The 12,500-nt window shown below is 47.6% G+C and overlaps 2 protein-coding genes across 3 annotated transcripts in view; both read left to right on the forward strand.

Moving 5' to 3' along the window:
- rcor1 (REST corepressor 1) overlaps positions 1 to 1,110 on the forward strand; it is an 11,526-nt gene extending 10,416 nt beyond the window's left edge. The window contains exons 12-13 of the mRNA XM_030044986.1: positions 601 to 806; positions 945 to 1,110. Coding sequence (XP_029900846.1) covers positions 601 to 806; positions 945 to 992 — 254 coding nt within the window. The 3' untranslated portion in view covers positions 993 to 1,110. The remainder of the gene's footprint in view (positions 1 to 600; positions 807 to 944) is intronic.
- Positions 1,111 to 3,478: 2,368 nt separating this feature from the next.
- The window catches only part of traf3 (TNF receptor-associated factor 3), a 19,058-nt gene continuing 10,036 nt past the window's right edge, over positions 3,479 to 12,500 (forward strand). Inside the window, exons 1-4 of one of the 2 annotated variants that reach the window (XM_030044985.1) lie at positions 3,479 to 3,736; positions 8,755 to 8,908; positions 11,416 to 11,593; positions 11,730 to 11,781. In XM_030044985.1, the coding sequence (XP_029900845.1) occupies positions 8,758 to 8,908; positions 11,416 to 11,593; positions 11,730 to 11,781 (381 nt within the window). In that variant the 5' untranslated portion in view covers positions 3,479 to 3,736; positions 8,755 to 8,757. Of the gene's footprint in view, positions 3,888 to 8,754; positions 8,909 to 11,415; positions 11,594 to 11,729; positions 11,782 to 12,500 lie in introns of both variants that reach the window. The other variant, XM_030044982.1, reaches the window with a different exon arrangement.

Genomic DNA, 12,500 nt, shown 5'->3' on the forward strand with positions numbered 1-12,500 from the left:
TTTGAACAAGCTGAACCCAGTTGAGTCCAGTTGAGTCCAGTTGAGTCCAGCTGAGTCCAGCTGAGTCCAGTTGAATCCAGTTGAGTCCAGTTGAGTCCAGTTGAGTCCAGTTGAATCCAGTTGAGTCCAGTTGAGTCCAGCTGAATCCAGTTGAATCCAGTTGAATCCAGTTGAGTCCAGTTGAGTCCAGTTGAGTCCAGTTGAATCCAGTTGAGTCCAGTTGAGTCCAGTTGAGTCCAGTTGAGTCCAGTTGAGTCCAGCTGAATCCAGTTGAATCCAGTTGAGTCCAGTTGAGTCCAGTTGAGTCCAGCTGAATCCAGTTGAATCCAGTTGAGTCCAGTTGAGTCCAGTTGAGTCCAGTTGAGTCCAGTTGAGTCCAGCTGAATCCAGTTGAATCCAGTTGAGTCCAGTTGAGTCCAGTTGAGTCCAGCTGAGTCCAGCTGAGTCCAGTTGAGTCCAGTTGAGTCCAGTTGAGTCCAGCTGAGTCCAGTTGAGTCCAGTTGAATCCAGTTGAATCCAGTTGAGTCCAGTTGAGTCCAGTTGAGTCCAGGCTGTACACGCCTCATACTGAGCTCACACCTCTGCTCCAATCACACACAGCCATCAGGAAGTATGGGCGGGACTTCCAGGCGATCTCAGACGTGATCGGGAACAAGTCGGTGGTGCAGGTGAAGAACTTCCTGGTGAACTACCGCCGCCGCTTCAACCTGGACGAGGTGCTGCAGGAGTGGGAGGCGGAGCACGGCGTGGAGGGCGGGGCCAAGATGGAGGCGTGTCCTGAGGAGGAGGAGGAAGAGGAGAAGGAGGTGAGGAGGTGGAGCCTGTCTGTCTGCCTGCCTGTCTGTCTGTCAGCTGATCAGCAGACGTTAAGAACAAGATGTTCATTGATCATTTGGTTCTTAGGGTTCCTCCAGTTCTCATGTTCTCATGTTCTCTGTTTTCAGGACTCTGTTTCTCCTGCGGAGCCCCAGAAGCCTCCTGAGACCTTCTGACCTCCGACCCCTGTGATGTCATCACAACTTAAATTCCTGTTAGCGCAGCTGTACTGAAACCCAATCCCATAATCCCCTGCAATACCACAGGCAGACAGACAGACAGGCAGACAGACAGACAGGCAGACAGACAGGTTGAATTGTGACTGAGCTGTTGATTTATTATTGATCATTGATTTTATGTCGGATTATCTGGACCAACAGGAACGATTGAGCTTGTTTGGGTATTTATTAGAGAAGAGGCGGCCATCTTGGAGGAAGTCATATGGGGGGCGTGTCCTCGGTCTGTCTCGCTTCACTTCTTTATCACAGCTTCCACAACGTGTGTGTGTGTGTGTGTGTGTGTGTGTGTGTGTGTGTGTGTGTGTGTGTGTGTGTGTGTGTCCGTGTGTGTGTCCGTGTGTGTGTGTGTCCGTGTGTGTGTGTCCGTGTGTCCGTGTGTGTGTCCGTGTGTGTGTGTGTGTGTGTGTGTGTGTGTGTGTGTGTGTGTGTGTGTGTGTGTGCGTGTGTGTGTGTGTGTGTGTGTGTGTCCATTCTTGTCCTCGCTGATCTGGTCATTAAAGCTGAAGGACAAACAGAAGCTCCTGGTGTTTTCATTTGTTAAAGGCACATTCCACCGCTTCAGCTTTGAAGCCAACATGAAGGTGAAGGTGAAACGAAATTTGTACTCAGGACCTGAAGTGTACAAAACTCTATAATCAACAATAAACAATAAACAGCCATAATAATAAATACCATATATAATGATAAAAACACTGTAGTGCAGTGAAAAAACAACAAAAACCGAGCAGCATGTTAAAAGCAGCCACCGGTCCTCGAGCTGGGCGGGTCGAGTCCCGCCTCGAGCCGGGCGGGTCGAGTCCCGCCTCGAGCCGGGCGGGTCGAGTCCCGCCTCGGGCCGGGCGGGTCGAGTCCCGCCTCGAGCCGGGCGGGTCGAGTCCCGCCTCGGGCTGGGCGGGTCGAGTCCCGCCTCGGGCTGGGTGGGTCGAGTCCCGCCTCGAGCTGGGCGGGTCGAGTCCCGCCTCGAGCCGCACTGGGAACATCAGCCGAAGCTTCTCACATGTTAGAACCAGAAAATGTGAAGCTACAGTCACGTTCCTCGACATGGCCTTCAGAACACTTCACAGATGTTCTGCAGTGTTCCCAACAGGGAACCTTAACGTCCCCAAACACAGGACTCGATGTGGAAATTGGATATTGGAACATTTAGCTGGTTAACCCGAACCCAACAGGGAACGTTACACAAACCTTTTTGTTCTTTTGAATGACGTCAGACATCAGCGTGTTGGTTCTATAGAGAACCATGAGGGTCAACAGGAGCTGCTGTCACATTGTTTCTAGTTTCAGTTTTTAATATTTAAACTCTGAAACCTAAAACCTTTGATTTGTTGCAGAAACACAGAAAAAACTTAAAAACACAAGGAACTGACACAAAATAAAACAATAAAAATCCTGTAATATAATTTTAAATATATTAATATTTTTCTAGACATTTTACAAAGATCTTTTTGTAATTTTCTAATAATTTTCTCACTCTATTTATTCCGAATTTCTATATCACTTTCTTTTAACTTTTTATTATCTTGTCTTTTTTTTTCTTTGAAAAAAATCAGATGAATCTCAGGTTTCAAATATTTCAACTCAAGAGAGCTGAAGTCCATCCATGTTTCACGTTTTGTTTTGTTTTGTTTTGTTAAGTTCCTTCCTTTAATTTCATAATCAATATTAGAAAAAAACATACTGGTGTAAATTAATTCGTTATGTATTTAAAGATAACTAACCTGATGTGTGACCTGAGGAGCTGCGGGGACCTGCTGTCCGGCTCCTCCTGTGCTAATAAAGTTGCTTTGGTTTGGATGGCAGCAGGTTTGTTGTTGAGCAGCGCCGCCGTGTGGCAGGACCGTGTACCTGCAGTGTGTAGAGTGTCAATACTAACACGACCAATAATTACATGACATAATGATTATGACAAATTTATACAGCACCTCTCAAACAGAATAATGACAAAACAATAAAAGAGTAAAAGGCACACAAACAAGAAAAAGAAAATGCAAACGGAAAATAATACAGTTGAATAAAACTAAAAAGATAAGTAGTTGATAAACATGTGAGTTACTTAATAAAAAAGATTTTAAAATATGACCGCTGAGGATCTGTCAGGGCATTAGCTTCGCATTGTGTTAGCATTAGCTTTGTACTGGGTCTGCACCGGCTTTGCATTGTGTTAGCCGTTAGCCCCGTGTTAGCATTAGCTTTGTACTGGGTCTGCACCGGCTTTGCATTGTGTTAGCCGTTAGCCCCGTGTTAGCATTAGCTTTGTACTGGGTCTGCACCGGCTTTGCATTGTGTTAGCCGCTAGCCCCGTGTTAGCATTAGCTTTGTACTGGGTCTGCACCGGCTTTGCATTGCGTTAGCCGTTAGCCCCGTGTTAGCGTTAGCTCGGTGTGGTGTTAGTGCGGTGAGCAGCGCCCCCATGCGGCGCCAGGCGGCATGTGGGGGATTTCCTGGGCGGAAGTAGCGGAGGGGGTTTCCAGTCTGATCAGCCCAGTCTGCCGCTGGATCTCAGCAGATCCCAGTTCCGCCGCTGAACCGGACCGACCGACCGACCGGACCGGAGCCCGAACATGAGCCGCGGCGGCCCCGCAGGCCGGACTGACTAGCGGCGGACCGGAAGTCCTCCAGCAGCGGGTTGAAGGTTTGAATCCTGAAGCAAAGAAGCGCCGTCGGCCTGCGGTCCGATTCATGTAAGTGAGGAGTGGAACATCTGGCAGGAGAACACAGCAGAACCCCAGCAGAACCCCAGCAGAACCTCAGCAGAACCTCCGTGGGAGCTGGGATGTTTCCTCTGTTTTCTGAAGCTGCTGGAAGGAAAATTTACAGCAACACAGACAAACGGTACAGCTAGTGTGTGTGTGTGTGTGTGTGTGTGTGTGTGTGTGTGTGTGTGTGTGTGTGTGTGTGTGTGTGTGTGTGTGTGTGTGTGTGTGGAGGATGAGGTAATGTGTATTGTTACCAGATAAATGATGTGTGTTGACTTGGTGCTGCAGGTTGTCAGGCTGAATAGAATAATATCATGTATGTAGTAATAAGCCTGCACTGTATAATAGCATACAGACCAGGGTTAATATGCAGGGGCCGGGGGTCAGAGGTCAGGGGTCAGGGGTCAGCCACATCATGCCACTGAGCTGTGATAGGTCAGCCAATCAGACGTGGCGTTGCTGTGCGGGGCGGCGGAGGCTGAGCGGCGACGGGATTCGAACCAAACAGAAAGTGAACACGGCCTCCCTTTAGCCTGACTGTGTCTCAGGCAGAGCTCACACCATCACCATCATCATCATCATCATCTTCATCATCATCGTCATCATCACCATCATCATCATCATCATCATCTTCATCATCATCATCTTCATCGTCATCACCATCATCATCATCATCATCTTCATCATCGTCATCATCATCATCTTCATCATCGTCATCATCATCATCACCATCATCATCATCTTCATCATCGTCATCATCATCATCATCGTCATCATCTTCATCATCATCATCGTCATCATCATCATCGTCATCATCGTCATCATCGTCATCTTCATCATGGAAACATGTTGAAACGTTGTCGTCGCTCCGCTCCATCGCAGCGTTTCCACGACGACCTGTCCATCGTCCTTAGACTCACACGCAAAAACCAAACCCAGCAAAACCCTTCCACGTGTGTGTGTGTGTGTGTGTGTGTGTGTGTGTGTGTGTGTGTGGTTTCACATGTTTCGTATTGTTCTGTATTAAGTGTCAGCAGCCCTCCTGTCCACCTGAGGCCCAGAGGCTGCAGGTGAGCAACCAGACACTCCAGCAGGTGATGAGCTCCTCCCTCTGCTGTAAGGACAGCCAATCAGTGAGCTCACCTGCTGGAGTTTACCTGCAGGTCAGAGGCTACCTGTAGAGGCTAGCTCTGGAGAGGCTAGGCTGATTTGTAGAGATTAAGGTGGTCGTTTGGTTCTAACATTTATTCGGCTCACAGTTTGTGATGGTTAGGGTTAGGGTTAGGGGGTTAGGGTTAGGGGGTTAGGATTAGGGTTAGGGGGTTAGGGTTAGGGTTAGGGGGTTAGGGTTAGGGTTAGGGGGTTAGGGTTAGGGTTAGGGTTGGGTTAGGGTTGGGTTAGGGTTAGGGTTAGGGGGTTAGGGTTAGGTCTGTGCTTGTGTTCGTTTGTCGGCGTGTTCATGTGGTTTGTTTTGTTTTGGCGGAGGGGTTTGGTGTTTATCAGGAGGAGACGGCGTTTTACTTCCTGCTCAGTTCAAACTGCAAGAAGAGAAAGTGAATATCAGCACGGCTGTGATTCGGTCGAGGAAAGTAGTTCCAGCTCCACCTGCAGCGTGACGACGTCTGTCATCAGATTACAGCGGATTAGGACTGACTCCTTTCATCTTTTACATGAATGTAGATCCCAGCTCTCAGCAGCTGTTACTGAGCACTAGTGAGGCGGAGGGATACATAACAGCTGATGGACCCAGGGAAGCTCTGGTCCAATCAGAACTCTCAGCGCTGATCTTTGAATCGAGCGCTGCGGCTCATCTCAGATGCTGACTCATGTCCACGTTGTGCACATATGTCTTATCTGTCGTCATGGAAACGCTTGAACGGCCGCTTCACGGTGACAACACGACCGGTCCAAACGTGTCGGCCTGAGCAACCGACCGCCGGCGGCAAGAAAGAAACACGGCGAAGCGTTTTGTGTTTTCAGAGGCGGGAAGACGTTTTGTGTTTTCAGAGGCGGGAAGACGTTTTGTGTTTTCAGAGGCGGGAAGACGTTTTGTGTTTTCAGAGGCGGGAAGACGTTCAGAAGCTCCGATCAAAGCAGAGCGCGTTTACCCGCCACATGATCACGCAGCAATCTCCTCGTGTTAATCTGGCTGAGATTATGCAGATTATGATCTTCATGTGGGTAAAATAACCAGACTGAGTCCCGAGTGTAATGACCCCGCCTCCCCACAGAAAGTAGGACCCTTAACCAATCAGCTTGCTGGTCGCCGTGGACCGCACCACGTCTTGTCGAGGTTTTAGAGGCGTGCGCTTGCATCCCGCCACCCGCCGACTCCAGCTGAAACAAGAGCTCGATAACGTGTAACGCCACGCCATGTCACGCCACGCCACGCCACGTCACGTCACGCCACGTCACGCCACGTCACGTCACGCCACGCCACGTACACATACACATTTACCCCCTTAACATTAGTACCTTCCTGTCCCATAGAGTCGCCCGTCCCCGTGCTGTCCACACTTCCACTGAGCCACGAACCATTCACCCTTTCACAGACACACACACACACCATTACGCACACACACCTCCACACACACACACACACACACACGCGGTTCCCATTCTTTCATCATATCCAGTTTGTTCCAGTCTTTGTAAATTGATTTTTATGTGTGTAAATAGTTTCATTAGAAATACGAGGAGCAAAGATCTCAGTGACTCTGATGCACCGGGTCAGGGTTCGGGTTAGGGTAAGACAGGGTCAGACAGGGTTAGACAGGGTTAGGGTTAGACAGGGTCAGACAGGGTTAGACAGGGTTAGACAGGGTCAGACAGGGTCAGACAGGGTTCGGGTTAGGGTAAGACAGGGTTAGGGTTAGACAGGGTTAGACAGGGTTAGACAGGGTCAGACAGGGTCAGACAGGGTTAGGGTTAGACAGGGTGAGGGTTAGACAGGGTTAGGGTTAGACAGGGTGAGGGTTAGACAGGGTTAGGGTTAGACAGGGTTAGACAGGGTTAGGGTTAGACAGGGTTAGACAGGGTTAGGGTTAGACAGGGTTAGACAGGGTTAGGGTTAGGGTTAGACAGGGTTAGACAGGGTCAGACAGGGTTAGGGTTAGACAGGGTTAGACAGGGTCAGACAGGGTTAGACAGGGTTAGACAGGGTTAGACAGGGTTAGGGTCAGACAGGGTTAGACAGGGTTAGACAGGGTTAGACAGGGTTAGGGTAAGACAGGGTTAGGGTTAGACAGGGTTAGACAGGGTCAGGGTTAGACAGGGTTAGACAGGGTTAGACAGGGTTAGGGTTAGACAGGGTTAGACAGGGTCAGACAGGGTCAGACAGGGTTAGACAGGGTTAGACAGGGTTAGGGTTAGACAGGGTTAGGGTTAGGGTTAGACAGGGTCAGACAGGGTTAGACAGGGTTAGACAGGGTTAGACAGGGTTAGGGTCAGACAGGGTTAGACAGGGTTAGACAGGGTTAGACAGGGTTAGGGTAAGACAGGGTTAGGGTTAGACAGGGTTAGACAGGGTCAGGGTTAGACAGGGTTAGACAGGGTTAGACAGGGTTAGGGTTAGGGTTAGACAGGGTTAGACAGGGTCAGACAGGGTCAGACAGGGTTAGACAGGGTTAGACAGGGTTAGACAGGGTTAGGGTTAGGGTTAGACAGGGTCAGACAGGGTTAGGGTAAGACAGGGTTAGGGTTAGACAGGGTTAGACAGGGTCAGGGTTAGACAGGGTTAGACAGGGTTAGACAGGGTTAGACAGGGTCAGGGTTAGACAGGGTTAGACAGGGACAGATTGTTTAGATTTAAAGCTCATGACAAGAACATGCGACACTGAATCTAAAATAAATCAATTCGATGTCTCTTCCCTCTGTTAGGGTTAGGCTTTGCTTTCTGGGATTAGGGTTAGGTTAGGGTTAGGGTTAGGGTTAGGCTTTGCTTTCTGGGAACGTGAGGAAGTTTATAACGGCTGGTTGGAAATTCAAAAATGGATGACAGTAAAATCAGATTCAGGTTACAGGGCGGGGGGGGGGCCTGCTCTGCTCTCTGGTGTATGAAAATTGTGGTTCTTCTGTGTCTCAGGCTCTTCATCATCATCTTCTTCATCATCTTCTTCATCATCTTCATCATCTTCATCTTCATCTTCTTCATCATCTTCATCTTCATCTTCTTCATCATCTTCTTCATCTTACACATGAAATGACTCCAATCTCATCGACAGATTTGCCTGTTGAATATTTTCTGTGTTTTCTTGCTTTGTTGATCGTTTTTATTAAAAGTTTGGACTTTCTACTGTTTTTAAGCACAAACAGGATCAATATTGGTATTGATTATTAATGCTTCTGTCACTTTTTGTAAGAGGAGGTGATACCAGCAGCAGTAATAACAGAACTACAGCACTTCTCCTTTTAGTTCAGGAGGTGTGTGTGTGTGTGTGTGTGTGTGTGTGTGTGTGTGTGTGTGTGTGTGTGAATGCTGCAGTCAGTGGAAAAGCCCCTAGCATCCCAACAGCTCAGTCCGGGACAGGAAGTGAGCAGTGTGTGTGTGTGTGTGTGTGTGTGTGTGTGTGTGTGTGTGTGTGTGTGTGTGTGTGTGTGTGTGTGAGGGAGTTCACATCATCATACACAGCTGATTCTGTGTTGGAGGTCAGAGGTCAGAGGTGGAGTTTCAGGAGGTCTTGCTGTTATTTTACCAAAGTGTAATATTAATAATGATAACTAATATTAATAATGATAACAGTAATACAGTAATATTAATACTGATAATAATTAGACTTCACACGGTGAGGTTGCGGTGGTCCTCAGTGTTTACAGTCACACATGGACCATCGACTGAAACAAACAAACAAACAAACAACGTGTGTGTGTGTGTGTGTGTGTGTAAAACCCTGTGTGTGTGTGTTAGCATGCAGGCTATGTTCGTTTACATTTTCAGAATAAGACAAAGTGATTTCAGTGTTTAAACCCCCCCCCCCCCCCCCCCCCCCCCCCCCCCCCCACAGGTCATGTCAGTAGGGAGGAGTGCTGAAGGGAGGGAGGTGCAGATTCCCCTCCAGCAGGCGGCGCCCTCCTTAGCCCCGCCTCTCTCCTTGGCTGTTCCGCCCCCTATCCGGACAGCCAATCCCTGGTCTCCTGGCGATGCTGGCGCTGCACAAGGTAAACGCCTCGGCCAATCAGCTGTCAGGCAGAAGCTTCACCACCTCACCAACAAAATCATTTAATCCACAAACTAGAATCTCTCGTTCTCTTTGGTTAAAGTTGCATTCCACTGATTTTAAATGTTTTTCCACGCCAGCAAAACGTTCATTCATTAAGATTTCACAGCACAGAGTCAAAATGTGAGTTTGTAATAATAATAATAATAATAATACATTTTATTTGGAGGCGCCTTTCATGTCACCCAAGGTCACCTTACAGAAGATAAAAGCATAAAAGAGTCGAGACCATAGCATAGAAGAGTCAGTAACATAAATTAGAACAAGACAAAGCAGCATAAAGCAGGAGAAGAGCACAGGGTCCAGTTAGAGTGAGTAGGCCAGTTTAAACAGGTGAGTTTTGAGGTGGGTTTTAAATGAGGTGATGGAGTCAGACAGTCTTATATGTGGAGGAAGAGAGTTCCAGAGCCTGGGTGCTGAGCAGGCTCCACAATGAGCTTTCACAAGCTCATTGTGGTTGAAGCAGCCGCCTTATTCTACTATTCTACTAATACTATTCTATTAGTTCTGCTTCTGCGGCGAACAAAGTCATCAACATTCAGAAACCACACAGCTGATGATTGGCTGTGGAAAGCAAAACGTTTCCCCGGGGACTATTTTCCCTGGAGGAGGAGGAGGAAGTGAAGGAGGAGGAGGAGGAGGAGGGAGCGTTTAAGTGTGAAAAAGTCCTGAAAAGCCAACAGTGCTGCTGCTTTTAGGAAAACTCATGTGGAGGACTTTATTGGGCTGCTGGAAAACTGGAGTGAAGAAAGTGTGAAGGCTCTGAAAGTTCATGTTCATATCGTAGTGGAATGAATGGAGGAAAGGGAGGAGGAGTGATGTGGCAGCTCTGAAAGCCCACTGCTCGCTCTGGGAGGAGAGCAGAGGAACCTTCTGGAGAACCTGCAGGAGAACCAGGACGGAGCATGTTCACCTTGTCAGTTTAACGTCAGGAAACAAGATGTAAAGATTCAAGCTTTAGCGCCCCCTGTGGGATGAGTTCTCATTCCTTCCTCCCAAATGTTTTCAGTCCAACATCAGAACAGAATAAAACACACCGTTCTCTGCACTGCTGCTTTCCTTTGATTTCACCACAACAAACCTGCACTGCGGCATCTTGGGAAATAAAGGACAGACACTGTTTGTCTCATTTCTGCACAAAAGCCCCCAAAGTCAAAATCAAGATCAAAATAAAAAAAATCATGGATTTTCTCACAGGAATCCCTGATCTCAGTCTGCCTCTTAACTGTAAGCAAATTAACACACAGAGAACATCCACACTCCACCCTAACCCTAACCCATCCCAACCCTAACCCATCCCACCCTAACCCACCCTAACCCTAACCCATCCCACCCTAACCCATCCCATCCTAACCCTAACCCATCCCACCCTAACCCATCCCACCCTAACCCATCCCACCCTAACCCTAACCCATCCCACCCTAACCCATCCCACCCTAACCCTAACCCATCCCACCCTAACCTAACCCACCCTAACCCTAACCCATCCCACCCTAACCCACCCTAACCCTAACCCATCCCAACCCTAACCCACCCTAACCCTAACCCACCCTAACCCATCCCAACCCTAACCCATCCCACCCTAACCCACCCTAACCCTAACCCATCCCACCCTAACCCTAACCCTAACCCACCCTAACCCATCCCGTCCTAACCCTAACCCACCCTAACCCTAACCCGTCCAGCCCTAGCCCAGCGGCTGGCAGCCCACATCATTTCTCTAAATTATTTGTGGTTCTGTCCGGATCTTAAGGGTTAGGGTTGGGTGGGTGATCACGTCATAGTGAAGGTCAAAGCTGATTGGATAAATTCTGGATTAAAGTTTGTCTGAAGAATCAAACCTGATGAAGAAGTCAGAAAAAACGTCGATTCAGTTTTGTTTTTGTTTTTTTTCTTTCACAATTTATAAATAAAAACCTTTTTTTATTGGTTTATTCAATAGCAACATTGCATATGCATGAACATTAGTGTGAATGATACACCCATGTAAATACGCCAGAATTAGTAAAGACAACCACTTGTCATCTGTAGTCCCTAGGCAGGTGACATAAAGACTAACACAGAGACAAAGACATCAACCAGAGCAAAACAGACCAAAAAAAAAGAAAAAAAGAGAGACACAGGATGATGACAAGGACAGTATTCATCCACATGTAGCTGCATTAAATTTGGATGATGAGATGTGTGGTGGTTAAAAGTGAGTACGTCTCTGGTTTACCAGGAGCCACTGTCTTAAGTGGGTTTTAAAGGTGTTGGAAACTGTTCCAGAGTTTACTTCCTGTTACTGACGGCACGTTTTGAAATACTTGAAACAGATACTTGAAATTTCTAAAATTCTCAAAGCTTAAAAATTGATGTTTCTCTAAGATGTTGCAATGTGTTTTTATCAAAGGTTTTTATAGCTTTCTTAAAGAGTGATTCAATGCTTTTTTTTTTTCAATGCTGCAGGCGTCCCTCAGGGCTGCGAGCGAGGCTTCCTGCCACTTCATGGAGGCTTCAGGGATCATTTCGTAGAAACTCCAGACGCCAAATACTGCTGCGAGTCCTGCCGGCTGGTGCTGTGCCAGCCCCGCCAGACCGAGTGTGGACACCGCTTCTGCCAGACCTGCATCGCCGACATCCTCAGGTAACACACACACACACAGCTGCAGGGACAGACAGGCCGAGAGACAGACAGGTTGTGACGGCTGATGGGATGGTGATGAAGATGGTGTTTGAACCAAACAGTAAATAACCTCCTCGTCCTCCCTCTTCTTCCTCAGTCGCCCTAACCCGGTGTGTCCGGCAGACCTGGAGCCTCTGTTTAAAGACAAGGTAAGCACTGACTGACCTGAGATCAGCTACAGAAGCATTTAACCCCACTAGAACGTTCCTGAACCTGGACTCCTTAGAACCGTCAGGTTCAGGTTCTGCCTTTTGGTTCCCTTTTTTATTAATATTGTTGTTCAGACAATTACAATAACATGACAGTTATAATATTGCAGTTACAAGAAGAGCAAGTCATCTTTCAAGGTAAATCCAAGAAAGAAACAACAACAAAATAAACAAAAAAAATTCTGCAGCTCAAATCCAGTCAGACTGTCAACACAGAACACAGAACCACAGCCTTCCTTTTGGTTCCTTTTGGTTCCTTTTGGTTCCTTTTGGTTCCTTTTCCACTGAGTGAAGAACCCAAGACGAGTTTCTAACCACTCATTTATAATATTGTAAAAAGTTTATGTTTTCGCGGTTTGTTTGTCGCTGGCTGCTGTGTCGTCTGGTAGCTCATATTTACAGACGTGTTGCCAAGGCAACGCTTGGACCAATCAGATGACAAAAGTTCCTGGAACTTTATTAGCAGCTCCTGAGCAGGTTCCAGGAAATCACCTGTAACTGTGTTGCCATGGAGACCCAGTGTCGCTATGGCGTTATTCAGTTCTCAGTGATGATACGAGGGCATTTCTGACTCCAGGCTGATTATTGATTATTGATCATTGATTATTGATCATTGATGATTGAGTATTGATTATTGATCATTGATGATTGAGTATTGA

Source organism: Myripristis murdjan, chromosome 22 (genome assembly GCF_902150065.1).
Source record: "Myripristis murdjan chromosome 22, fMyrMur1.1, whole genome shotgun sequence".
NCBI lineage: Eukaryota > Metazoa > Chordata > Actinopteri > Holocentriformes > Holocentridae > Myripristis > Myripristis murdjan.